Source organism: Sinohyriopsis cumingii, chromosome 10 (genome assembly GCF_028554795.1).
Source record: "Sinohyriopsis cumingii isolate HCF-2022 chromosome 10, ASM2855479v2, whole genome shotgun sequence".
Taxonomy (NCBI): Eukaryota; Metazoa; Mollusca; class Bivalvia; order Unionida; family Unionidae; genus Sinohyriopsis; species Sinohyriopsis cumingii.
In genome coordinates, this window is record NC_142970.1 from 38,344,766 (window position 1) to 38,371,444 (window position 26,679).

The 26,679-nt window shown below is 35.3% G+C and overlaps 2 protein-coding genes across 2 annotated transcripts in view; one reads left to right on the plus strand and one right to left on the minus strand.

Moving 5' to 3' along the window:
• Nucleotides 1-26,679, minus strand: part of LOC149789893 (uncharacterized) — a 162,297-nt gene that overhangs the window by 66,271 nt on the left and 69,347 nt on the right. The window lies entirely within an intron of this gene.
• LOC149789894 (bax inhibitor 1-like) overlaps nt 1-26,679 on the plus strand; it is a 35,239-nt gene that overhangs the window by 4,719 nt on the left and 3,841 nt on the right. The window contains exons 2-8 of the mRNA XM_089971965.1: nt 3,902-4,010; nt 9,672-9,792; nt 11,561-11,609; nt 17,660-17,757; nt 20,064-20,143; nt 21,958-22,058; nt 24,774-24,843. Of these exons, the coding sequence (XP_089828091.1) occupies nt 3,902-4,010; nt 9,672-9,792; nt 11,561-11,609; nt 17,660-17,757; nt 20,064-20,143; nt 21,958-22,058; nt 24,774-24,843 (628 nt within the window). The remainder of the gene's footprint in view (nt 1-3,901; nt 4,011-9,671; nt 9,793-11,560; nt 11,610-17,659; nt 17,758-20,063; nt 20,144-21,957; nt 22,059-24,773; nt 24,844-26,679) is intronic.

Below are 26,679 nucleotides of genomic sequence, written 5' to 3' on the forward strand. Positions count from 1 at the left end.
TACTCATCATTTAATCACTTTCACGCGAAGTTTCTACTTTGAATTGTATCTTGACTCCTTTAGTCCATTTAAAAGCTATGCTGCCAGAGTGTGAGTAAAATATGTTACATTGAATTCTCATTTGTGTTATTGCTTTTTCCAGTCCAGGTTAAACAATAACAACCAATCAGAAATCAGTGTAGCTTATTCTCTGCATGACAAACAGCAATTATTGGCAGAGCAAAAGAGAGACATCGCGGTGAAAGTCATTAGCTATGTCAAATACTTAAGCGGAGATGCTGTCAGGGTGTACCGTTGCACGAATTGTGCATAATTTGTATGAATTTGTGTGCTTGGAGAACAGTGAAATGCGAGAACTCACATGGATTCTTTGGAAATCCCACATTTGAAACTGCTTGGCTAATTATGCATTTTTATTTAGCCATTCTTGTCACAACATGTTTTTCGAATAACAACTGTTACATCTGGGTTCTTCATGCATGATATAAATGTTATTTTTGTAGGGTTTAACGCCATTTATTAGCACACGATAGGCTATACATGGCGGCCAGTATTAATGGTGGAGGAAGAGCCCAGGAAATCTCCGGAAAGAACCACTGACCCATGAGAAGCTACTGGCAAGCTTTCTCACATACCCACATTGGCTGAATCCGAGACTCGAACCCACACAGACAGAGGTGAGATGGCAGTGATCCGTAACGGAGAGCGCTTTAGACCACTCGGCCACTTGGGGCCCCTGCATGATATAAATGGTTGTGATGCTAAATTTGATCAGCACAATGTGCCCAGAAATAAATATTTTGGCGTAGTTTGAACCATTCATGAGCAAAACAAAGTTTTACAAATACATGTTTTAAAAAAGGGCTACCTGGAAAACCCACAATGTCTGATTCCCATTGTGGTTCATTACAATTTTGTTTGGCAAATACTTGCTGGTGATAGTGATGATGACAATAATATTTTAAGTTATGAAGTGTATCATATTATTGGAGCTGGGAAAGTGTTAGATGTACATGCTGGATGGACAAAACATAGATGGCATGACCTTTTCAGTATTTTGAAATTAAATGCACAAAGGCAGAATACTGAGCCACATTATAATATAACTTAAAAATGTAATGCATTTTCATTTTTTTTAATTGATCGATTTCACCTTGCTGGAAAACCATATACATGTACATTTATCAGAATTAAGATGAATAAAATAAGGGTTAAAAATTAAATGAAAAAGTAATGATATATATTTTAATACCTCTGTAAGTAAACTAGATTCAACAGAGGAAGTTAAATATCTGAGCTCTCTCTGTAAAATTATACATAACAATCACAAAAATCGAGTTTCCCATCATATGCAAGCTGACAAAGCTAGTATTGTATATGCCCTTTCAGAAAGAAGCTAAGAATCATACTGGTACACAGAAAAGGATCAGAGTGTGCTAAGAAATACTATACAGAATAATGCTTGTACAACTTGTTCTTGTTTTAGGGTTTAGCGCCATTTTTCAGCACAAGATAGGCTATACATGGCGGCCAGTACAACTGGTGGAGGAAGAACCCTGGAAAACCCAGGGAAAAACCACCGACCCATGAGAAGCTAATGACACACTTTCCCACGTACCCATGCTGGCCGAGCCAGAGGTGAGATGACAATGATCCTGAAGGGTGAGCACTCTTGACCACTCAGCCACTCTGGGCCCTTGTACAACTTGAGGTGACATCTCTCCATAATGTTGATTTCAGTAGAGCTCTAAGAAAGTGGAGCAGGAAGAAAGAGAGGCAGATATTGAAGCTTAGATAAATATTGGCCTGTTTCTTCCTCCCCCTTCTTTTTTGTTTGATAAAGGATCTGTCATCATCTCACCTTGAATTGTACATGGGGAACAAATTTGTAATTTCTATTATTTTTAATGCAGAGATATTTGAAGACACTGATGGAATAAATGAAATTAGCTTAGAATGCACTATGGGCAGATTTCAAACTGCTCAAGTTGATCACCTTATTTGTAAGTTAAAAAAATTATAGAATTGGACTGGGTGTAGCTATTAGCTTTTCTTCACCTACAAATACAAGTACCCGTGGATGTAACGGTCTCTTGCACCTGCATGAAGTAAAATGTGATAGATTTTGTTGGTATTCAACCTTATTCCCATGCCCAAATTTGTTTAAGATGATTTTGTTTGCATGAGGAAATAGGCTCAGCTAGAGTGGGTATGTGGGAAAGCCTGCCAATAGCTTCTCGTGGGTCAGTGGTTCTTCAGGCCACGATCATATTTGAATTCAATACGCAATCTCTTCCCCATAATGATATTACATTTTTTATACACTATTTCATGTACTTTGAACAAAAAATATTTTTTCTTGTGCGAATGAATAAACAAAATTTCAGGAGCCATGCCAGGATTGTGTTATATCCAAATTCGCATTATAATGGGGTTGTACTGTGTGTATATACACATACATACATACATATATATATATATATATATATATATATATATATATATATATATGCATCTGTGTGAGTTGATTTCTTTTTCTTATTTGTATTGTGTCCTCTATTTCCCAGTATGCACATTTGCAGTTAACTAACTGATAATTTAAATACAATTGTATGTAAAATTGGGTATAAAAGGTCAGAGGAAACTTGGAATGTGACAACAGGCTGCACACAGTGGTATTTATGTAAAATGGTGTATGAAAGGCCAGAGGAAACTCTGCAGCAGTGCAGTACAAAATCCCTCAATCTGGGAACACTACTGTTGTTGCCTATTCCATTGGGCAATGTTTTCCAGTAGTGTAATTTGTTTGATCACTTACTCCTACCTTTTATCTGTCAAGCATCAACATGTTGTTAAAAACGGTTTGCTGATTGCTGCTATTACAGATTTGGATGCGTTGGAATGAAGACGTATCATCAGACTTATAGGAACAGCCGAGACACATTCGTGATTACCACTATATGCGTATATTGTACCAATTCATATTGTCGTAACTTCAGGCTTTTTATGTTGTTTCAAAATATTTCAGCACATGAAAATTTTACTGGTCTGAGGTCTGAGACCGATGTTATTTAGCTGTGGACTGGTCATATGTTAGCAGCAATAGCCTGTCGGACCTTGGAATTTATTTGTTCTTTTATATTGAAGATCTGAAAATATTTATAAAAGTGTACCGATGCAAACAGAAGTTGAACCATAGTGAGAGGCTGTTGTAAAATATCACTATAAATCTGCAAATTTAGTATGCAATATGCTGAATACCAGTCTGAGCTTGATCTTTGTCAATAAAAAGTTTGTTCCACACCATAGCTAAAACTAAGCATCAGCAGTATTGGATTACCATATGTTCTAGATGCTAAGAGTTTGTTTCAATATGTATTTACTGACAAAAGGCAAGAATCAACTCGAGAGGTAACAATTTATTATGGTAATCCGTCAGAATAATGGAAAAATATTTTGAGTCCTGGCATAATGAGAAGTGTACATGCGTCTTCTGAGATGTTATTGTACTTTTATTTGAAGTTTTTTTTTCATAGTAGTGAGTGGCTCCAGGTGGACAAGTGATCTAAAGCGCTTGCCTGTACTGATTACTAATTCTCAATTCTGTCCATGTGAGTTCAAGTCTCAGGCTCAACTAATATGGGCATGTGAGAATGCTTACCAGAGGTTTTTGTGGGTTGGTAGTTTTTACCAGGGCTTTCCCTGGTAGAGGTTTGGTGAGCACTGGCATGTGATAATAGTTCTCCTGACTGGTACACATGTGATGACCATTGTCATGCATGGTATCCCAGAGTAAAACGGAAATGTATTCATGTACCAGGTAATATTAACAAAATGATTAGTTAATTGTTGGCAGATCAGACCTCGTAAAATTTATGATGTGATGTATTGTTATTTGCAGAGAAGCAAGAGTTCAGAATCATCTGAAGAGAGTGTATGGCTGCCTTGCCATATCAATGTTTGCAGCTGCAGCAGGGGCCTACATCCACCTGTTTACACATTTGATGCAGGTACAATACAGCATTTATTTATGCTAAGATACTGTTTGGAGTGGGGGGGGTAGCATGCTTTGTTTAATATCATATAAAGGGAGATAATTTTATCATGCAGTCTAATCCCATTGGCTACCATCTGAAAAATTCTGTCCTGAGTCCATAGGTTATCATGGCAAGGATTATTCTGCTTTATATAATAGGGATGCCTGGTCGCTCAAATTTCTGTTGACAGCCACATACTTTTTACTTTGAAACATCGCAGTTGAAAGTTATTAATTAATCGTGCTTGCCAGAACTTTTCCAACCTCCAGTTCATATTTGTAATGTGTTACTTGACCCAACTTAATCAAACATAAATTTGCTTTTAATTTGATTGTGATAAATCAGGATGGAGGCTTGAACCTAATTTGGGTCATATTGCCTTTCTCAAGCAGGAATAGGGCAGTATTGGAAAAAATAGAGTAGTTGTAGAAAGTTCAAAATAATTAATAAAAATAATAAATAATAAAAGCAAATTTGTATTTTCAAATATGCTCATATCAAATTATTTAAATAATGATGAAATATGAATGTTTGTTAAAATGTTAAGACATGAAAAAAATAGTTTCAACACCACATCCTGAAAAATATTCATCTTCTGTATTGGAAGTCTTCTTTTTGTATGTATATATGAAGAAATATTGAATATAATTGATAGATTTTTTTAAGTAATGAACCTAGATAAGTCATCTAATCTTAATTTTGCTTTAGATTGGGCTACAGAAATATTCTTTTTTACTTTTTTGTGTATAATCATGTGTATACTTGGTGGAAATTCTGTTTGTACATAATCATGTGTATACTTGGTGGAAATTCTGTTTGTACATAATCGTGTGTATACTTGGTGGAAATTCTGTTTGTACATAATCATGTGTGTACTTGGTGGAAATTCTGTTTGTACATAATCATGTGTGTACTTGGTGGAAATTCTATTTGTACATAATCATGTGTGTACTTGGTGGAAATTCTGTTTGTACACAATCATGTGTGTACTATGTGGAAATTCTCTTTGTACATAATTGTGTGTGTACTTGGTGGAAATTCTCTTTGTACATAATCATATGTGTACTTGGTGGAAATTCTGTTTGTACATAATCATGTGTGTACTTGGTGGAAATTCTGTTTGTACATAATCATGTGTGTACTTGGTGGAAATTCTGTTTGTACACAATCATGTGTGTACTTGGTGGAAATTCTGTTTGTACATAATCGTGTGTATACTTGGTGGAAATTCTGTTTGTACATAATCGTGTGTATAGTTGGTGGAAATTCTGTTTGTACACAATCGTGTGTGTACCTGGTGGAAATTCTGTTTGTAGCAATGTAATTTCCTATATTGTTAATGATCAAATTTGAACCAAAATTCTGACTGCAGAACATAAGACTTCTTTTTCTGTCTAACCACTTTGATGGGAATATTGATTCAGAAGTTGACATTTTACTTTTATTTTTATTGCAATGTAGTGAAACAAAAGGGGGTAGTGGTAATATCATCATTATATTAGTCCAATGAATTTCATGTTTCAGATAGATACTGTATTCTGATTCATTCCTTACATGAATGTCAAAATATGTCAAATGGAGATGGAAATGGTCAGAGGAAACTTGGGCTATGCTGTCAACTGCATCACAATGTGGTGTTTGTGAGTCCATAGATAATTATCAATAATTGTCATTTGAAAAACTGCAAAAGTGTTTGCACCATCCCGATGTGGAGCTACCAACCATTTGTTGCAGTTGAGGGTGAAGTTTCCAACCAGGTCATTGCAGTTGTGGGGGAAGTTTCCAACCATTTTTTTGCAGTTGAGGGGAAGTTTCCAAACCAAGTCATATGAAGTAAGATACAGAGATGCTGTCAGGGTGTGTAAGTGTACAACTCGTGCAAAATATTTATGAACTTTTGCACTTGGAAAGATGTGATCAGCAAGAACTCGTCAGAATAGTTAAGGTCCTGCTCTGCCCTTTTATTTAATTAGCCATTGAAGTGGGTTTTTTTTATTTAATTAGCCATTGAAGTGCTTTTTATTTTATTAGCCATTGAAGTGCTTTTTATTTAATTAGCCATTGAAGTGCTTTTTATTTAATTAGCCATTGAATGGCTTCTTATTTTATTAGCCATTGAAGTGATTTTTATTTAATTAGCCATTAAAGTGCTTTTTATTTAATTAGCCATTGAAGTGCTTTTTATTTAATTAGCTATTGAAGTGCTTTTTATTTAATTAGCCATTGAAGTGTGCTTTTTATTTAATTAGCGCCCCAGGGCAGTATTTTATCTGTGACACTTTTCAATATCAAAATTAATAACATCACCAAGTGTTTGACTCCTGGTATGGATTGCTCACTATATGTTGATGATTTTCTCATATGTATCGGTCAAAGCACATGCATACAATTGAAAGACAACTACAGCAAAATATCAACAAGATTCAAAATTGGGCTAGTACGAACGGTTTCAAATTCTCAAAATCAAAAACGGTATGTATGCATTTCTGTCAATTACGACGACACCACGATGAACCTAAACTCACGCTGGATGGAACACCTATTCCAGTTGTTGAGGAAACAAAATTTTTGGGTATTATCTTTGACAGAAAACTGACTTTTATTCCACACCTAAAAAACTTGAAAGCCAAATGCTTAAAAGCACTTGACCTACTTAAAGTAGTAGCGCACACTGACTGGGATGTTGATAGAAAAGTCATCCTGAATTTATATAGAACGTTTATTCGCTCCAAACTAGACTATGGTTGCGTTGTGTATGGGTCAGCCCGAAAGTCATATCTTAAGATGCTTGATCCAATTCATCATCAGGGAATAAGACTGGCTCTGGGAACATTTAAAACATCCCTGTGTGAAAGCCTTCTAGCTGAGGTGAATGAACCACCGTTATCGCATCGTAGAGAAATGCTTTCCGCACAGTATGCTCTCAAATTAAAATCAAACCCTCTGAATCCTGCTTTTTCGGCTGTTTTCAACCCAAATACAAAACTTTATACAAAAATAATCCAAACGCCATACCTTCCTTTGGCATTAGAATATCATCCAGCCTTGACACTACAAATATAGTTCTTTCTAAAATTCAGAAAACGTCCATCTCCAAAACACCACCCTGGCTAATTAAACAACCAAAAGTACGTTTTACGCTACACGATGGAAAAATTCCGAAACAAACCCTTCTATCTTCCACAACTCTTACCATGAACTCCTCACCGAATTTAAAAACTACACCAGAATTTACACTGATGGATCAAAGGATGAGGAAAAGGCTGCTGCAGCCTTTGTTTGTGGAAATCACACAACGCAAGTTCGCTTACCAAATGGAGCATCAATTTTTACAGCCGAAATCAGAGCAATAGACCTTGCTCTGCAACATATAGAAAAGAAACATATTTTAAACAGTATCATCTTCTCCGACTCGCTATCAGTACTCCAGTCTCTACACAATAGAAAACTGGAAAACCCATTATTAAAAAACATACTCTTCAAAAATACCGAGATGAGTGTCTCCCACAATATAATATACTGTTGGTTACCTAGCCACATTGGTATTAAAGGTAACGAAAAAGCAGATCGCGCTGCTAAAATGGCCCTTACTCAAGAACCATCTGATTTTAAAATACCGTATACTGATTTTAAACCTTGTATCAGAAAGTTCTTTCGTCAGAAGTGGCAGTCATCATGGAATGATGCCGTGAATAACAAACTTCATGCAGTCAGGCCAACTCTAGGAGAATGGACTCCTTCCTACAGAACCATGCGTAGGGAGGAGGTAGTCATTGCAAGAATCCGAATTGGTCATACTTATATCACCCACACCCACATACTAAAAGGTGAAGACCCACCAGAGTGCGTTTCTTGCAATGAACCATTCACTGTCAAGCACTTCATGATAGAGTGCTATGACCTGCAACCTCCACGCGATGGTTATTACATTGTGCATGATATGAAAGAACTTTCTGATACTATAAACATAACTCATATTATAGAGTTCCTGAAAGACAAATATTTACTCAAAACTCTGACTTTTATGCTATCACCTTGTGCAGTTTTATGCAATATATGTGCCGTCCCATTTTAATACCTTTTCATCCTTTTTCATTAACATAGAACATTTACATCTCTCGTTGATCGGGAAGCTTTATTTTGCACTGTTACCATCTTACCATTTTTAATTCAACCAATTCTTCTTTTATGTCGCTGGTCGATATAGGACCTTTATAATTTTTAAAAAAAATATACAAATAACATTTTGTTTCACGCTAAATAGCCTAACAGTGCTGATGCGCCGTTAAAAAATCAATCAATCAATCATATTTAATTAGCCATTGAAGTGTTTTTTTATTTAATTAGCCATTGAAGTGCTTTTGCTTCTAGTAGAGGTCACACATCTCTTGTTGTGGCATAAATGGTTTTCAGGTAGGCAGTTGTTTACATAACTGGGTACTTTGGCATGACACTAATGCTTATTAAAATGATTGTTTTTTGTCAATCGGCCTGTTGATCAAGTAATTTTTATGCCTGTTTAAATTATGTGCTACCTAGAAAACCCAAATTGGCTGACTTTTAGACATAAGATATTCTCCACCTGCGCCAGAAAACCATCACTGAAATCAAAAGTTCAAAATGGGCTTTTCGCACAGCAAATATTTGTCATGGGTATTGAAATGGGATTATTGTCTAGCAAAGGTTTGAAATGGGATTATTGTCCAGCAAAGGTTTGAAATGGGATTATTGTCCAGCAAAGGTTTGTCAGGGGTATTGAAATGGGATTATTGTCTAGCAAAGGTTTGTCATGGGTATTGAAATGGGATTATTGTCTAGTAAATGTGTTAAGGGTATTGAAATTGGCTTATTGACCAGCAATGTGTAATGAAGTGGGATTATTGTACTCAAGGACGATTATTTTTAGACATGTGTCCTGGGTTGATAACTTTTAAAAAAGATCACCCAGAATTGCCTTTAACACAACTTTGAAATTGCTATACTTCAAAAACGAACAGATAAAAATTTTGTGTTTGTTCAGATCTCAAAATATTTCGTGTCTAGCCTTATTTTCCTACATAAATTAAACTTTAATTTGAAACATCCTGAACAAGACAATAGCATCAAAACAAGGTCATAAAAATATTAAAATACTTAGGCCTAATGTAATGTCTAGTTTGTCTAAAATGAGATAAATGCAGATCTGACCTCCATTTAGGCCATCAAGGCAATAGTCTTAAACATTTTTTTTATAGCTACAACTCCAAGATGGATGGATGTAGTAGCATTTTACAGCACTTCAGCACATTAGTGACTGTTGCTACTTAAAGGCAATGTTGTTATAGTATATGACTCATTATCCTGTTGTTGCATATATTTTTGTTTACCAGCTTAGATCATGACAGATTGACTACCTTGGTGAATTCTTGAGAAAGGCACACTGTACTTCCATTCCTTTGCATAGTATAGTGCCATTAAACCAACAAAAACAGTCTGCTGTGTGTTTGCTGGAATGATGGCTGTCTATGCAAAGACGAATGAACTTGATAATTTTACCCTATTAATCAAGATGATAGTTTTCCTTGACTGCGTGAAAGCTATGTTGTTTTCTATTACTTGTATTGACTGTTGAAATAACCATTCTATTTTTTCCAGGCTGGCTTTATCACAGCAATTGCTTCTCTTGTTCTAATGGTATGGCTTGCATCCACACATCACAGCAAGGAAAATGAGACAAAGCGAGTTGCGATTTTCATAGGATTCACATTTTTGGCAGGTTAGTATTTCCATCCATATAAGTAAGTATATATATAACCTTTTTAAAAAAACATTGCAATAACAGCCAGTTTTTGTTTTTAATTTCTTTGCAAAAGACTTGTGGTCTTTTTGTTGCCATTTTTCTTCATCATTTTTAGTTTTTTTGTCAAAACCATGTTAGCGGCAAAGCTAAATATAAGCATACATGTTTCCACAGATAGCAGATAATGACCAAATAATGCAGTTTAATTGAACCAACTCAAAATTCAAATTTTATCCTGATCTGCACATAAAGCTTCCAGCTGTTAGATATTTTTATGTAAGCAGTGACGATGTGCATGTCATAAGTTTCTCATCTTGTTTATGTAAGCAGTGACGATGTGCATGCCGCAAGTTTCTCATCTTGTTTATGTAAGCAGTGACAATGTGCATGCCGTAAGTTTCTCATCTTGTTTATGTAAGCAGTGACAGTCTGCATGTCATAAGTTTCTCATCTTGTTTATGTAAGCAGTGACGATGTGTATATCATAAGTTTCTCATCTTGTTTATGTAAGCAATGACAGTCTGCATGTCATAAGTTTCTCATCTTGTTTATGTAAGCAGTGACAGTGTGCATGCCATAAGTTTCTCATCTTGTTTATGTAAGCAGTGACGATGTGCATATCATAAGTTTCTCATCTTGTTTATGTAAGCAGTGATGACGTGCATGCCGTAAGTTTCTCATCTTGTTTATGTAAGCAGTGACAGTCTGCATGTCGTAAGTTTCTCATCTTGTTTATGTAAGCAGTGACAGTGTGCATGCCATACGTTTCTCATCTTGTTTATATAAGCAGTGACAATGTACATGCCGTAAGTTTCTCATCTTGTTTATGTAAGCAGTGACGATGTGCATGCCGTAAGTTTCTCATCTTGTTTATGTAAGCAGTGACGATGTGCATGCCGTAAGTTTCTCATCTTGTTTATGTAAGCAGTGACGATGTGCATGCTGTAAGTTTCTCATCTTGTTTATGTAAGCAGTGACGATGTGCATGCCGTAAGTTTCTCATCTTGTTTATGTAAGCAGTGACGATGTGCATGTCATAAGTTTCTCATCTTGTTTATGTAAGCAGTGATGATGTGCATGTCGTAAGTTTCTCATCTTGTTTATGTAAGCAGCGACAGTGTGCATGTCATAAGTTTCTCATCTTGTTTATGTAAGCAGTGACGAGTGCATGCCATAAGTTTCTTATCTTGTGCTTTTGCCTCATTTGCCATCAGTTTTATTCAGATATAAAACCAGGCTGCTGTTTAGCAATCTACATAAAACATTCTAAAAAACATTTCTCGATATTGTTTCATGTCGCTATAGCTTCATGCATTGCTTGGACATTGATTAATAGATGTCACAAGTGCATTCCTATTTACAGGTTACCAATTTTGAAAGCATTTATATGCACTAAACTAAACTATTTACAAAACGTTTGTTCAAGCAGTGCATCCTTAATTTGCTGTGTTCTTACATTTGCTACAATTTGCTGTGTTCTTACATTTGCTACAATAATACCAAGTGTTTGAGACAAAAGGGTTGCATGGCTTTCCTAGAAGTATGTAGTTATTCTTTAAAAATCACTTAGATATGTTACATATGAAATACATGTCAGAAGAGTTTATTAATCAATAGGAGAAAAAAACCTCGAGTCAACCTGCATGTCAAATTTTATGTACATCTAACTTCTTTCAAAGAATTAATGTTAAAAGCTTTAAGTAGATGGACTGTATCCAAATTTCATTTCTTGCTTTTGTTTCAGGCATGTCCCTGGGACCACTGCTGGACCAAGTCATTCGCATTGATCCAAGGTATTTTAAGAAATGTAATATACCCACCAATGTAGCACACTTTCAGATAAAACATTTGTGGCAGTAGACCATAATATGCAGGTGGAAAGTTTGCTTTCATTAATATGTCCTGTGCTGTCTTGCCACAGACGATTCCATTATCTCATGTGACATAATACCACAAATAATTACTTTATTCTCTCCTGTGACATAATACCAAATATGATTTCTTTATTATGTCATCTGACATAATACCACATATGATTCCTTTATTAGGTCATGTGACATAGTACAAAAAATGATTCCATTATTAGGTCATGTAACATAATGCCACAAATGATTCTGTTACTATGTAATGTGATATAATACCACAAATAAGGTGGTGCTCACCAGTTTTGTATTTTGCATAGGGTTAGAATTTTAAAGGAAAAGAATTTCCCTGGGTGTCCTGACTGGTTATACTGGCTCTTTAAGAAGGACCTTGTATATCTTGGGTATTATTCAAAGAGCCTTTAATTCCCATTATTTTGGTATATGAATGGCATACATGATTAGAACAATCACAGAATGGCATACATTGATTAGAACAAATCACATAGAATGGCATACATGATTTAGAACATATCACATAGAGTGGCATACATGATTTAGAACAAATCACATAGAGTGGGAAATACACAATATAGAACAAATCACAGAGTGGCACACATAATTTAAAACAAATCACATAGAATGGTATACATAATTTAAAACAATCGCAAAGTGGCATACATGATTTAGAACAAATCACATAGAGTGACATACATAATTTAGAACAAATCACATTGAGGTGCATTGTTCATATAGAACTAATTACAGAGTGGCATACCTCGTATAGAACAAATCACAAAGAGTGTCATACATGATTTAGAATAAATCACAGCGAGGCACATTATTCATTTAGAACAGAGTGGCACATATCATTTTGAACAAATCACATAGGATGGCATATGTCATATTGAATAAATTACATGGAGTGGCATATATCATATTGAATAAGTCACATGGCATATATTGTATTAAACAAATCACATAGAGTTGCATATATAGCACATTGAACAAATCACATTGAATGGCATATATCATTTAGAACAAATCACATAGGATGGCATATATCATATTGAACAAATCACATAGAGTGGCATGCATCCAGGGCTAGAAATTAGCGGTAGTCTGCTAGCCCGAGATTTCACGTCGGACTTGTAACTTTTATAATGTTAATAGTCCGATGGGCTAGTAAGTTTTGGTTATCAATAGTGAGCATTTGTTTACACCATTCCCTAGTAAGGACTTGACTTAGCAGATGTTCTGTAGAATCAAAGCAGTAGCCATTGTAAACACAGTTATAAAATATTAGTATGAGAAGATGAAGTCAATTTCTGCCTTGGAAAGGTGCGTTTCTATAACAAGAATCCATCCGATTTTGTGCATTTCATTTAACAGTGCAAATTATGGTCTCGTCATTAACAATGGAAATTTGGTAATTGATTCTAATTAATCTGATAACGAATTAAATGAAAAAATGACGTGGTATCACACTTTATTCACTCTACCACAGTAGCAAACTACAAAGTTGTATACCACACAAAAGAACATGGCAAAAACTATTAAGAGAAATTAGTTTGCACGCTTTTTTGTTTTAGGTTCTTTTTCTTTTGCTTGCTACCCAGATGCTCCAACAGTCACAAACAGGAAACTATATATTTTACATTTCCATCGAAATAATATACGAATTAGATCAATTTATAACGATTTCGTTATTGACACATCCTTTCCATACAACTGTTTTTTCTATGATGATAAGAATAGTTTTTATATTTTTCCCTTACAAGAATCAACAAATAATTGAATACACGTGGAGATATCCAAGCAGGATGCTGTACATTTGTTGGGAATTAAAATCTCTGAGCATGGGCATCTAAGATTTGAAAATTTTCAGCCTTATTATTAATTTCAACAATACATTGAGGTTTGATTAATTTGGAACAATTACCAAACTTGCGACTTATGATACCATAATTGGAGCTGTTAAATACAACGTGCAGAGTGTCAGATGGCTTCGATTGATAGGAACACACCTTTTCCAAGTTGAAACTAACTCTATCTTCTGATGCTGATATTTAAAAGCAGTGTTTACAATAGACTTTCTTTTATAAAGGACACTGTGCCATTCTTTTTCTTGCTTTAAATAATTCACGTCAGCTATACTATAACATCTCGTATTTCAAAACAAGGCACAATTCCCTCCTTATAAGACAGGCAGAATTTGGCATTTGATAGGTGTTAAGCCACAGTGGGGAAAAAAGCTAAAGTTGAATGAGAATGATTAGGAATAATTTTTGCAATAGGGAAAAGCATAATGGAAAGTTTCAGAAGAAATGGACCAAAGATGGGGAATGGCTGAATTATGACGAGGAAAAGAACGTTAATGTGGTGTAACTGGTGTATGCAATTCGCAAAAACAAACGCAGAAAACATCCATCTTTGTTGGGGATTGTTCAAACTTTAAAATTGAATCGGTAAACATACATGAAAGCTTTGTGACATTTTTTGTGAACATGACTAGTAAAGATTTGGCAGGACTAGTAAATTTCTCAATATACTAGTCCTTCTGGCTACAAAGAGATTTGCGTTAAATTCAAGCCCTGGCATCATAATAGAACAAATTACATAGTGGCATACTTCATATTAAATGAATCACATTGATGAGTGTTGTTGTGCCAAGCATATACCTTACATACTTAGCCTGATTCATGCATACCTTCTTAGTCAACCAGACAGCATATATTGCCAGTGTTCATTTAAAGTGTGGTACACATTCTTAGTGAGTCAACTTGTACGATGTGAAACAAAAAATTTGATGTGAATTCAGGTAAGAAACTTTGTGATGATGTGCCACCAGATCTAGATTTTTGGCATAAATGTATTTGACAAATTGACCCGTTATTTTAAGGATTTTTATCTTTGCCTTTTATTTCTTGCATCTTTTTGTTTCATGTTGCGCTTCATATTTGCGTTTATTGGAAGGGTTTATCTTCATGATGGAAAATTTTACTGTTTATTTTTGTATTTTTAGATCTGATTTTTATCAGCACCAACTTGTCAGTATTGTGCTGATGTGCTGTTAAATATATATTTGAGGATAGGAAAGCTCGGGGATTTGAAGCTCGTGCGAGTTCGAACTCGATAATGCTTTCGAGCTTGAGTAGTACGAAAAATAATTTTTTTTTATAATTTATTTAAACATCATTCTTGTTAGTATAATAGTATTTCAAAAAGTCAAGAGCATGCAGAGATTTATCTGATAACTTTGATCACAATTTTGTACAGAAATTAGTAGCAACTGAAAATGCTCTTTCTGAATCAGTTGAAGTCGGTTTGATTGTACTGATGGCATCTGATAATCGCCTCAAATTTTCAGTCAGTTCACCATTACTTTTTGACAAGGAAAATTCTTGGCGTAATTTCTTAAATCGATCGGTTTGAAGAGATCCCTGATCCCTGAGTGCTAAAAGCTTCCAATCGAAATCTAAGTTCATCTTCAAGTGAGAGCTCGTTATGGTTAATTGTTATTTTCTCATCATTTGCAGTATTTGCCGATGGAAATAGCTGCTTCATCAAATTTGTCGCATATTCAATAGCTGTTTTGGATGGAACATTATCCAAATGGTGCAGAGAAATCAGATCCATAAGTTGTTGATTAACTCTACCGTCAATGTAATATTTTCAAAAAGAGTATGACTGATCTCTGTTCCTTGTGCAGACAATTTTTCCCTCATGAAGCTAATAGCAACATAAGCGGTTCTCAGAGAAGCTTTTTTTTCGCTCATAGCATTAAGAGTAACCTCAACCGATTTCAACGCCAAAACTATGGATTTCAATAATTCTATGTTCAAATTAGTTAAGAGATGCTCGGATCTGATTTCACTCAGCACTTCATTGGTGACATCATATAATTTAATAAAGATTTTTAGCATGGAATTCCATCTAGTTTTGCAGTCGAGGGACAGTTGTTGTTCTTTGTTAAATTTTTCTGAGCTTTTAGCTTTAAATGCATCCGAGCATATGGCTGAGCCTTTGCAAAATTTAATGATTTCTCTCAGTGTTTATATTTTCCTTCCATGATTCGCTTTGTATCTCAACTTCTTCAGCACTCAATTCATCATCGCCTTCATCAAAATCATCAGTCTGTCCAGTTTCTTCGTGTGAAAAAACTGAAATTCCTTGACCCTGGGCAATTTTCTCTGTAAAAAGTTTTTGTAACACCCAAATGCAATCTGTGATCAAGGCAGGCTTGATACAGAGCGGGCGATTTTTCTCCAAACTTGATCATGACACTTGCTCCATCACCGGTAGAGGCAACAATATCCTGTTTGAATGAGACACCACAAGAATTAAGATGTTCCTCAATGAGCTCGTTCATTCTTTCAGCATTACAACTTCCGTAAATTCTGACAAGACCAAGATTGATACATTTTGACGAGACCGTATGAAGGTTGATGTTGAGAAATTGACGATTTCCGATACTTGTCCATTCGTCCAATGATATTGAGAACCTCTTTGATTCTGAGAGTTCTTTCTTAATGTCCTGTATGACTTGTTGCTTCACTTTTTCTTCAAAATCGCGAATAAGGGCCATCACCGATCTTTCATCAGCAGGTAGCTTCAGTCCTCTTAATGACAGTGATTGACGAATAAATTCTGAATGAGTGATTTTCCGAATCGAGAATCCATCAACTGCAGCGAGTTTCGAGACTATTTCTTCCAGTGAAGTTTTGACAATAAAGTTATCCATTGTTCTCATTTTCTTCGGCTCTATTTCAGACTCATCCTTGTTGACATCAATATGATGAATGTTAAGCAGATGTTGATGCATTGTTGAAGTGTTTCCTTGTGGACATGAAATTGTCTGCTTACATTCATTGCAAGCTGCGAAATTATCCTTTTCGCGCTTGTTAAAATAAGTCCAAACAGCCGATATCTTATTTTTTGACATCGCTACTGCTTTAGAAATAAAATATAAGTAAAAATTAACAAATAAAGAGCAGATACAATATGAAAAATCGCTGATAACACATTTATGTTGTTTGAACTGTTCGAAAATCAGTTTGAAAGAAATCCCTCGGACGTCATTTGTGCGCCTACTGCCCCTCCAGCACCACTCATCATCAGGCCAAATGCTTGAGAAGTTCACCGGTTCTCTCGCTTGCAGAAGTTGAAAAACCCCTTCTCCCCGTCAGCCGCAATCATAATAGTTGGAATTATTATCTTAGGAGACCCCAGCGATGACCATTGCAAGGCAGCGACCGCCCACTGGTCGACCAACACATGGGGAAGCGTAGGCCATGCGAATCTGTAAAGCCGCTCATTCCCACAGTCAATTAATTACCGCACGGGTTTATCCGGTCCGATAATATAAAAAAGCGGAGAATTTTTCTAGGCGTAAACTCGAAGCTCCTCGAGCTTCAAGCCCCTGAAGATGCTCCAAAATTTTCGAGCCTCGAGCTCGAGCCTAGGCTTGTCCCAAACTCTCTCTATATATATATGTGTGTGTGTGTGTGTGTGTGTGAAGCAGATACCTTGAAACAGTTATTTTGTAGCATATGCATGAAGCAGCATAAGAAAAACTTTTGCAGAAAGCAGTGAACTGGTCAAGCTGATTAGTTTATCCAGCTGCTCACACTTGCATTTCTCTACTTAGCTTTCCGATTCCTCAAATTTATGAAAGCCACATGATCTGTCTCACATTTCACAAACAAATTTTAAATTAATTCATGGCTTGAGAAAATTTATTGGTTACTTTAAGTTCGGACATTAATTGAGTCAATAAGATTGCTGGATTTTATATGTAAATTTAGGTCGCAACTTAAAATGTTACTGTTGAATGCCGCACCTTTTCTTGAAGAAAGTTGATGTGGAATTACTTTCAAAACTAAAAATAAAGAGAAAGTGATACAGTATATTAACATAGTCATGCACATGATTGATAATTATTTTCATCTTGTTGACCAAATTTTATATATTTTTTGCAGCATCATTATGACAGCCTTCATGGGGACTTCTGTAATCTTTATTAGCTTCTCGCTTGCTGCTCTCTACAACCAGAACAGGACCTATCTCTACATGGGAGGTATGTGGAACTTTTATTCTGTCCTCTTTAATCAGTTAACACTTAATCGTTATGTGTAACAACATGAAATTATGTCATCAGATTTGTTTGACACTATCTTGTAATCGATAGCTTTGGCACTTAGCAAGGTTGTCTAGTAATGCTAGACCGTTAGTGATGAACCTTAGACTCTTAGTCATTTGGATTAAGTATGAAGTTTACTTAATAATACAATAACTCAGCTGCCAGTGCTTCATGTACCTATAAAACCTTGTCATGGGTGACCACCTTCAAGTTTTGTTGAAAAATTTGTGTAAAAACCATAGTTATTTAAATACATAGTTTTGAGAGTGATTCCATTGTGACCAAGTTACTGATGTATAATGGTGACCATTGGGACAGGGTTTGATAAAAAATTACTTGTCCTATTGATCATCTTAATAAGACACCTGGTCATAATAGCCATTCTTACCTCTGACGTATTGTATTGCAACTTAAGCACTGCAAACACCTCATAGTATATAGTATTATTCCTCTAATTTCATAAATGTCCATTTCTAGTTAACTTGATAAATATCCCTGATTTATTTTGTCGTGTATTCCCAGTAATGTAAGTCTTACTATTATGACAGTCTTGTTTGTTAGTGAGAACTTCTAATGTACTTTCTTGACAGTCTTGTTTGTCAGTGAGAACCTCTAATGTACTTTCTTGACACTTGACAGTCTTGTTTGTTATTGAGAACCTCTAATGTACTTTCTTGACAGTCTTGTTTGTTAGTGAGATCCTCTAGTGTGCTGTTATGACAGGCTTGTTTGTTAGTGAAAACCGCTTGTACACTGTTGAGTCTTGTTAGTGAGAACCACTAGTAAACTAGAATGAAGTCTTGTTTCTTATTGAGAACCACTAGTTCACTACACTATTAGAACAGCCATGTTTGTAATTGATAACCACTAGTACACTATTATGACAGTCGCCTTTGAACTTGCCTTACTAAATGGCCTGCCTGAGTTCGAGCAGCTATATAGTCATTGCTTTCCAGTTTTCTGCTGCGGCCCTCAGCATCAAAAAAAAATTTTTCCCATGGTGTCAAAAAGTTTGGACAGCACTGCTATATGGTGTCCTCGCTTATAATGTGGGTCACTGTTTGAAATTCTTTTAACAGCCGCAGGTATTGTACTCTTGAAATAAGTACTAAAAATATACAGATGGGAATTGTACTGAAGAAAGAAATCCTGAAGTCATATGTGCATATATTCCTATATGCTTATTTATGTACATTTATAACGAAAATTTGATGTTTTTGGCATCTACTTTATTTTTAGATGAAAGTCAACGAAACTGACCGAGATAATTGTTTTTTTCCCATCAATATTGAGTAGTAAAGTAGATGGAGAAATTAGTTGTGAATATTATTGCAAGCAAAACACCAAAACAATATGTCAAATGAATGACATCATATTTAGATACTGATTAAATGCCATAGCACCTGGCTAAATTACAAGAACACCTATGGCTATTTAAGAAAGTAGGAATTATAAGAAAAGTACTTGCAAGAATTAAGGGTAACATCAGTAATTGAAATTGTTTGACATGTTTTATGTTTATTTAAACATTTAAATTTGTAGTTGAGCCTTCTAAGTTAAAATCCATAGAGGATTTTTTCAAGAGTATTCATTTCAAATGAAGTTTGTTTGATTCGAAGTTTAATACATTTCAGATGACATGAGCACTCATTAACACTTGTTATCTTGTGATACAAAATACTGTTTTTAATACTGAAGCGACTTAAAGTACATGTATATGATAGAAAAATGTGTTAGAAAATCATTGTAGAAATATGATACATGTTAATCAACCTCAAAAACAAGTAGGCGTGTGATGATATAGTTTTCCCATAACCAAATTGTGAGAAGGAAAAGGACAGTGTTGTAGCATGGCATTAAGTATTTTACGTACACACGTACACAGTACACACCAAATGTGTTGACCATGGTACATTTGTGTTGGTCTAAGTGTGAAAATGAGTGTATTTAGTGCTAATTTTATATTGTGCAGATGATTTTACTCCACTCACCTGGTGTAAATTACATTCAGCATCACAGGCACAGATGGGATACGCCAGTGTTTTGATAGTATTTTTCCTTTAAGGACTTGTGCCAGATTATAAATCAGTATTGAAAACCCCACAACACAGTATCATTTGTGCCTGACCCCACCAGTTACACTGGGTTATTATCCATCTTGGTTGGGTGTAAATCAGTGGCAGCTATGCATGCATGAGTGCAAACTGGCCACAACTATTGTAATCATCTTCTTGTATTTTCAGGATTTCTCCTGTCTGCCCTGTCCTGGCTGGTCCTCATGGGATTGATGAACATTTTCTTTGGATCCAAGTTTCTCTATGATGTGAGTCTGTTAATGATATGTAGACTCTGATCAAAACAAACATATCCATCATACTTTGTTGTATGTGATAGGAATTGTAACCCAAGGGTCCAAAATTTGAATTGGAGAGGAGGCTGGCTATGCCATGTTCTTTCCTCACCCCACCCCCATTCCTCTCCCAGGCTGTGGGGTTTATAATGCGCTGTCAAGCTTTGTCTAAACACATAATAAAAATACTGATGTTATCCCATAAAACTACTCCTTAGTGCAGTTGAGTGACTTAAAGTTTGTGTGTGTGTGTGTGTGTATGTATATGTGTGTGTGTATATATATATATATATATATATATATATATATATATATATATATAATAAATTTTATGCTATTTTGTGTGCTAACAGTAGAAATATAAATATAGTCCCCTGAGTTAGGTCATGCACATGGTAGGATAAGTTTTGTGTTTGCATAGGTGAACCTCCTATCCACTCGAATTTAAGAAAGATTTATCCCACATGGCTTTCTCACATGGGCAAAGAGTGTAGCAAAAGTACAGAAGTGAGAGAATTTAATATTTGGCACGAGTGCACCTGATTATAATCCATTACTTTGCTATTAGGACTTCATATTCATTTAGTATATAAGTGCATTCATTACACTATTAGGACTTCATGTTACTTATACTATTAGGACTTCACATTCATTTAGTATACAGTGCATTCATTACACTATTAGGACTTCATGTTACTTATGCTATTAGGACTTAACATTCATTTAGTATATATTGCAGTCTTTACACTATTAGGACTTCATGTTACTTATACTATTAGGATTTAATATTACATTTGTATATTGCATTCTTTCTACTATCGTCACTTAAACAAGCTCATTTTGTATAAAACTGTGAGAGAAAAAGTAACGTGCTCATGTAGGATGGAGGGTTGGACCTTCTAAACTTTTGTCAGAATTCACTGACAGTAACACTTTACAAGCCTCATTCCTTCCTAAATATTCTGACATCTGGATCAGATTTTTGTAGCATTCACCAATGTATGTGATATGTTTTCAATAATGTTCATGGAACTTTACAGATATTTTCATCAGAGCAAACTTGAGACAAGCAGAACTTGAACCAGAGATCTCTAATTTAAATCTTTAGTGTAGTGTAGTTTTCATCAGAACAAACTTGAGACAAGCAGAACTTGAACCAGAGATCTCTAATTTAAATCTTTAGTGTGGTGTAGTTTTCATCAGAACAAACTTGAGACAAGCAGAACTTGAACCAGAGATCTCTAATTTAAATCTTTAGTGTGGTGTAGTTTTCATCAGAACAAACTTGAGACAAGCAGAACTTGAACCAGAGATCTCTAATTTAAATCTTTAGTGTGGTGTAGTTTTCATCAGAACAAACTTGAGACAAGCAGAACTTGAACCAGAGATCTCTAATTTAAATCTTCATTTAGAAGGAAGAAAACCAAGGTTGAGATTTATGCAGTTTAATATTGTTACTAGTTATTTTGATATAAAAGTTCAAATGGAGTGAAGTGACTGGGGCTAGATTGCTTTCATTGTGTGGGATGTCAGCCCATTGCAGGTTAACTCTATACAAATGCATGTATACAACCAGGTGGATGGGTTCATTTAAGGTCAAGTACCTAGCCTGAAGGTATTTGTAAAGTTCCATGAACGTTGAGTGTCAGAAATTACAGTGTGATTAAATGATCTAAAGATGTGGGATATCAACTTTTACCAGGAAGATGTATGAATTTACACATAGTCCTGATGATCATGACAAGAAAGCTTTGAATTTTGCCATAACTTGATTTTTATTTGTCTAGATCAACCTGTATGGTGGACTGCTGCTGTTTTGTGCCTTTGTCCTGTATGACACCCAGTTGATAATTGAGAAGGCCCGCCTTGGGGATGAAGACTACATCTGGTAAGACATAAATGATAGAGACTTTTATATGCCTCATATCATGGTTGTATAGTCATTAAATATTAAATTGGGTCATGTCTCATTTTATGACCGGTGGTTTTTTGAAGAGTGGATGGCACAAGAGGTGAAAAATCCATCCCTTCTTTTTATCAGATGACTACCCCAGTGCTAGACATCACTATAAACTGTGACAGCAAACATCATAGCGATATCACAAAAAAAATTATTAAAAGCTATGTTAAAAATCCAACTCATACACACATGCACACTTTGTTATCAGTTATTTTTATATCATATAACGTTGATAAAATAAAAATTGAATGTGCAGTCTGCCAGAATAAAATATGCATCATGCACAGTTAAATAAAATTTCTACTTCCTCAAAGAGACAACAAAATCAACTGCTTGGTGTATTAAAACATAACATGCCCAGGACATTGAAAAGTTGGTCAGTTAATGCACTTTGATAGCATCATTTATAATCACATGTAACATTTGGAGAATATTATATATGCATTACCATCTTTGGAATTAGTGAAAAAATGTGCTGGGGCCAAGAGTGGCAGAGTGGTCTAAAGCACTCACCATTACGGATCAGTGCCATCTCACCACTGTCTGTGTGGCTTTGAGTCTCTGGCTCTGCCAATGTGGGTACATGAGAAAGCTTACCAGTAGCTTCTCATGGGTCGATGGTTCTTTCTGGGGATTTCCCAGGTTTTTCCTCACTTCCTCCATCATTTATACTGGCTGCCATTTGTAGCCTATCTCGTGCTGAAAAATGGTGTTAAACCATATAACAACAACAAAAATGTGCTGTTCTCCCAGAAATGTGATGAATACATTTTGAGACAATAGGGAGTTGACTGGACATAGACGAAGTCAAGTACATATAATTGGAACATCACCATTTTTGAACTGATCTAATTTGAAGCCCCTCTAAATGGTCAGATTTAAAGTTTAATTTAATGGTCTGATTTGAAGCTTCCTTAAATGGTCTTATTTGAAGATTCATTAGATGGTCTGATGTGAAAGTTAATGATATGGTCTGATTTGAAGTGCCATTCAGTGGTCTGATTCAAAGGGTCATTAAATTGGTCTGATTTGAAGTTTCATGAAATGGTCTGATTCAAAGTTTCATGAAATGGTCTGATTCAAAGTTTCATTAAATGGTCTGATTTGAAGGGTCATTCAATGGTCTTATTTGAAGGTTTATTAAATGGTCTGATTCGAAGGGTCATTGAATGGTCTGATTTGAAGGGTCATTAAATGGTCTGATTTGAAGTTTGATTAAATGGTCTGATTTGAAGATTCATTAAATGGTCTGATTTGAAGGGTCATTCAATGGTTTGATTTGAAGGGTCATTAAATGGTCTGATGTGAAAATTAATGAAATGGTCTTATTTGAAGGTTCATTAAATGGTCTGATTTGAAGGGTTGTTCAGTGGTCTGATTTGAAGGTTCATTAAATGGTCTGATTTGAAAGGTCATTAAATGGTCTGATTTGAAGGTTTTTTAAATGGTCTGATTTGAAAGTTTATTAAAATGGTCTGATTTGAAAGTTAATTAAAACGGTCTGATTTGAAAGTTAATTAAATGGTCTGATTTGAAGTTTCATTCAATGGTCTGATTTGAAGTTTCATTCAATGGGCTGATTTGTCTAATAACTATTGTATAATGCAAAGCTATATATAGCTATACTTATAACTGTCTAGATTGGGGATTGTCTGTTGATGTTCACAGCGGTACTACAGTAGTACAATTCTGATGCAGCTCCTTTGTGGTGAGACTGATTTTGCATACAGTTTAAACAGCTCCCCAAAGCGAGACTAGCATTTTAAAAAGCTAGTGTGTGTGATTACTAACCCAAGGATGAAAAGTGCCAGATATTGTGCAGCCATCCATTTCCAAATGGATCATTCCATATACGGGTTCTGTATAAATCATCAGGTTCATCATATTTGGCTAAATGTGTGGAACGAAAATTCCATGAACAAATTTAAGAACATCGAGTGCATTATGGCAGTTAGCATCCCTAGTATAAAACAAATCGAAGATAATGTAATGTGTAACCTGATGAACTTTGACACGAATGAACGTTGACCCGGACAGTGAAGCACATTCTTGTTGAGCTTGTTGACTTCCAGCATGTGAGGCAGAAGCATTTTGATGTGAATGCAATGATGAAACTTCATGATGATGTACGACCCAATAACTTTACTTCTAATTAACGCCATATAGTCATTATTGTGCTGAAGTGCCATTAAAAGCTAATACATTTCCAGTGAGTCCCTTAGGTTATAACCCAAGGACATAAAGTCATAGCCCCAGGGTCATAACTTTTGAACTGTTAAGATCCCACACTATTAACTGCATATACTTGTACTGGGCATGGAAAGAGGAGTTGATACATGCAGTTTGCATTGGTTCTGGTTTCCCTCCCTAACCAAACCCATATGGGTCATGTCATGGAAACTAATGAAATCTTGATATGGTATCTATATGTACAATTATGGAGCAAGACCAGATGAATTCAGATATGCAGCTAAAATTTGTTGGTGGGTAGATTCCCAACCCCATGGAACTTGATCCTAGGGGCAAATATTTTTAGATGTGTATGATAAAATGTGGAGCACAGTAATGCATTTTACCTATGTAGTTATTATTGCTGTTATTATTATTATTATTATTATTATATTATTATTATTATTATTCCAGGCACTCAGTTGACTTGTTCTTGGACTTCATCAACATCTTCCGTCGTATTCTGATCATCCTTGCTAGCAAGGTAACAAGACATGTGCATGCATAAATGGACTAATGATGATATGTTTTAATTTTTGTCTTACAAGTCATGATCAACATACCATGTAAAATATGTTATGCACTGCTGTTGCAAAAAAGGATTTATTGTTAGCTGCTGCAATTTATACAGCTGCCCCAAATTCTGTTTTAGCATGAAAGCACGCAGTTTATACAGCTGTCCCAAATTCAGTTTTAGCATGAAAGCACACAATTTATACAGCTGTCCTAAATTCAGTTTTAGCATGAAAGCACACAGTTTATACAGCTGTCCTAAATTCAGTTTTAGCATGAAAGCACACAGTTTATACAGCTGTCCCAAATTCAGTTGTAGCACGAAAGCACACAATTTATACAGCTGTCCCAAATTCAGTTTTAGCATGAACACAATTTATACAGTTGTCCCAAGTTCAGTTGTAGCATGAAAGCACACAAATTTTACAGCTGTCCCAAATTCAGTTTCAGCATGAAAGCACATGATTTTTTACACTTTCAGTCTTTACTTTTTAAAATAATATGTCATATGTAGATAACCTGGTTCCAGCTATTAAATTTATTTGTCTCATTTGTGTGCTTATTTTAAAATATGTCCAGCTGTCCATCCATCTGTCTGTCTTTCCATTTATTACTAATTTCATTTCTGCACATAAAGTTGAATTGTCCACCCTCTACAGTTCACAAATTCTGTGGGTGGCTGTCACTTGGGTTTATGAAGGAGCCCCATTGATTTGGGAGTCAGAATGTCAAAACATTTGGCTATTGTTACTGAAATAATAAAAATGATCTCCACATATAGCACAGGTTGTCGCCACTAGTTACCAAATTTAGTGAATGGTTTGACTTGGGACCAGGAAAAAACCTACAGATTCAAGTGTCAGAATGTTATGTTCACGAATTTGACTTGAGGAAGAAAAATGGTTTTGCACAATAGCTTGTGTTCTCCACCATCTTCAGTTTGCCAAATTTTTGGATGGCTTTTTCTTTCGATAAGGAGAAAGTCAATACACATAATGCACAATAACATGAGATTTACATCACAGAAATGGACCAAAACGTGGATGGTTTGTGCAAGGAAGAAACCTGTGGATTTGGGGGTCACAGGTCAAAGTCACTTGCAGAAAGAAAAGTATTTTTGCACAGTAACTGTAGTTGTAGACCACATTTCTTGACCAAAGCTTGTGGAGGACATTCACTTAATATCTGGAAGTGGCCTTTTGGTATTTGGCACCAAAATGATGTATGTCCAGTTCATTGTGGCCAAACTATAATTTTTAAAAAAAATTGAAAAATAACTTTTTTTCCTAGAGTAAGTTTGTTGACCAAACTTTGTGGATGGATTATGCTTATTGGTTTAAAAGTCAGAAGTCAAGGTCATGGTTAGTCCAGTAAGACAGTAATGATTTCTGCACATTAAGTTCGGTGCATTATTTGCCTCCACAGAGGATTATTAAACATGGGTTGAGTGCATAATGTGCCATTCACAGTATTCAACTTTTCAGACTTTTGACTTTTTGTAAACAAAAAGAAAACAAACAACTTTTTAACATATTTGATCAATATTCAATTGAATTTCAGTTGGCATATTTGTACTCATATGTTAATTGCCTGACATACTTTAGGTCATTAGAACAGTTGGCATATTTGTACTCATATGTTAATTGCCTGATATATTTAAGGTCATTAGAACAGTTGGCATATTTGTACTCATATGTTAATTGCCTGACATACTTTAGGTCATTAGAACAGTTGGCATATTTGTACTCATATGTTAATTGCCTGATATATTTTAGGTCATTAGAAAAGTTTTTATAAACAATTTTGA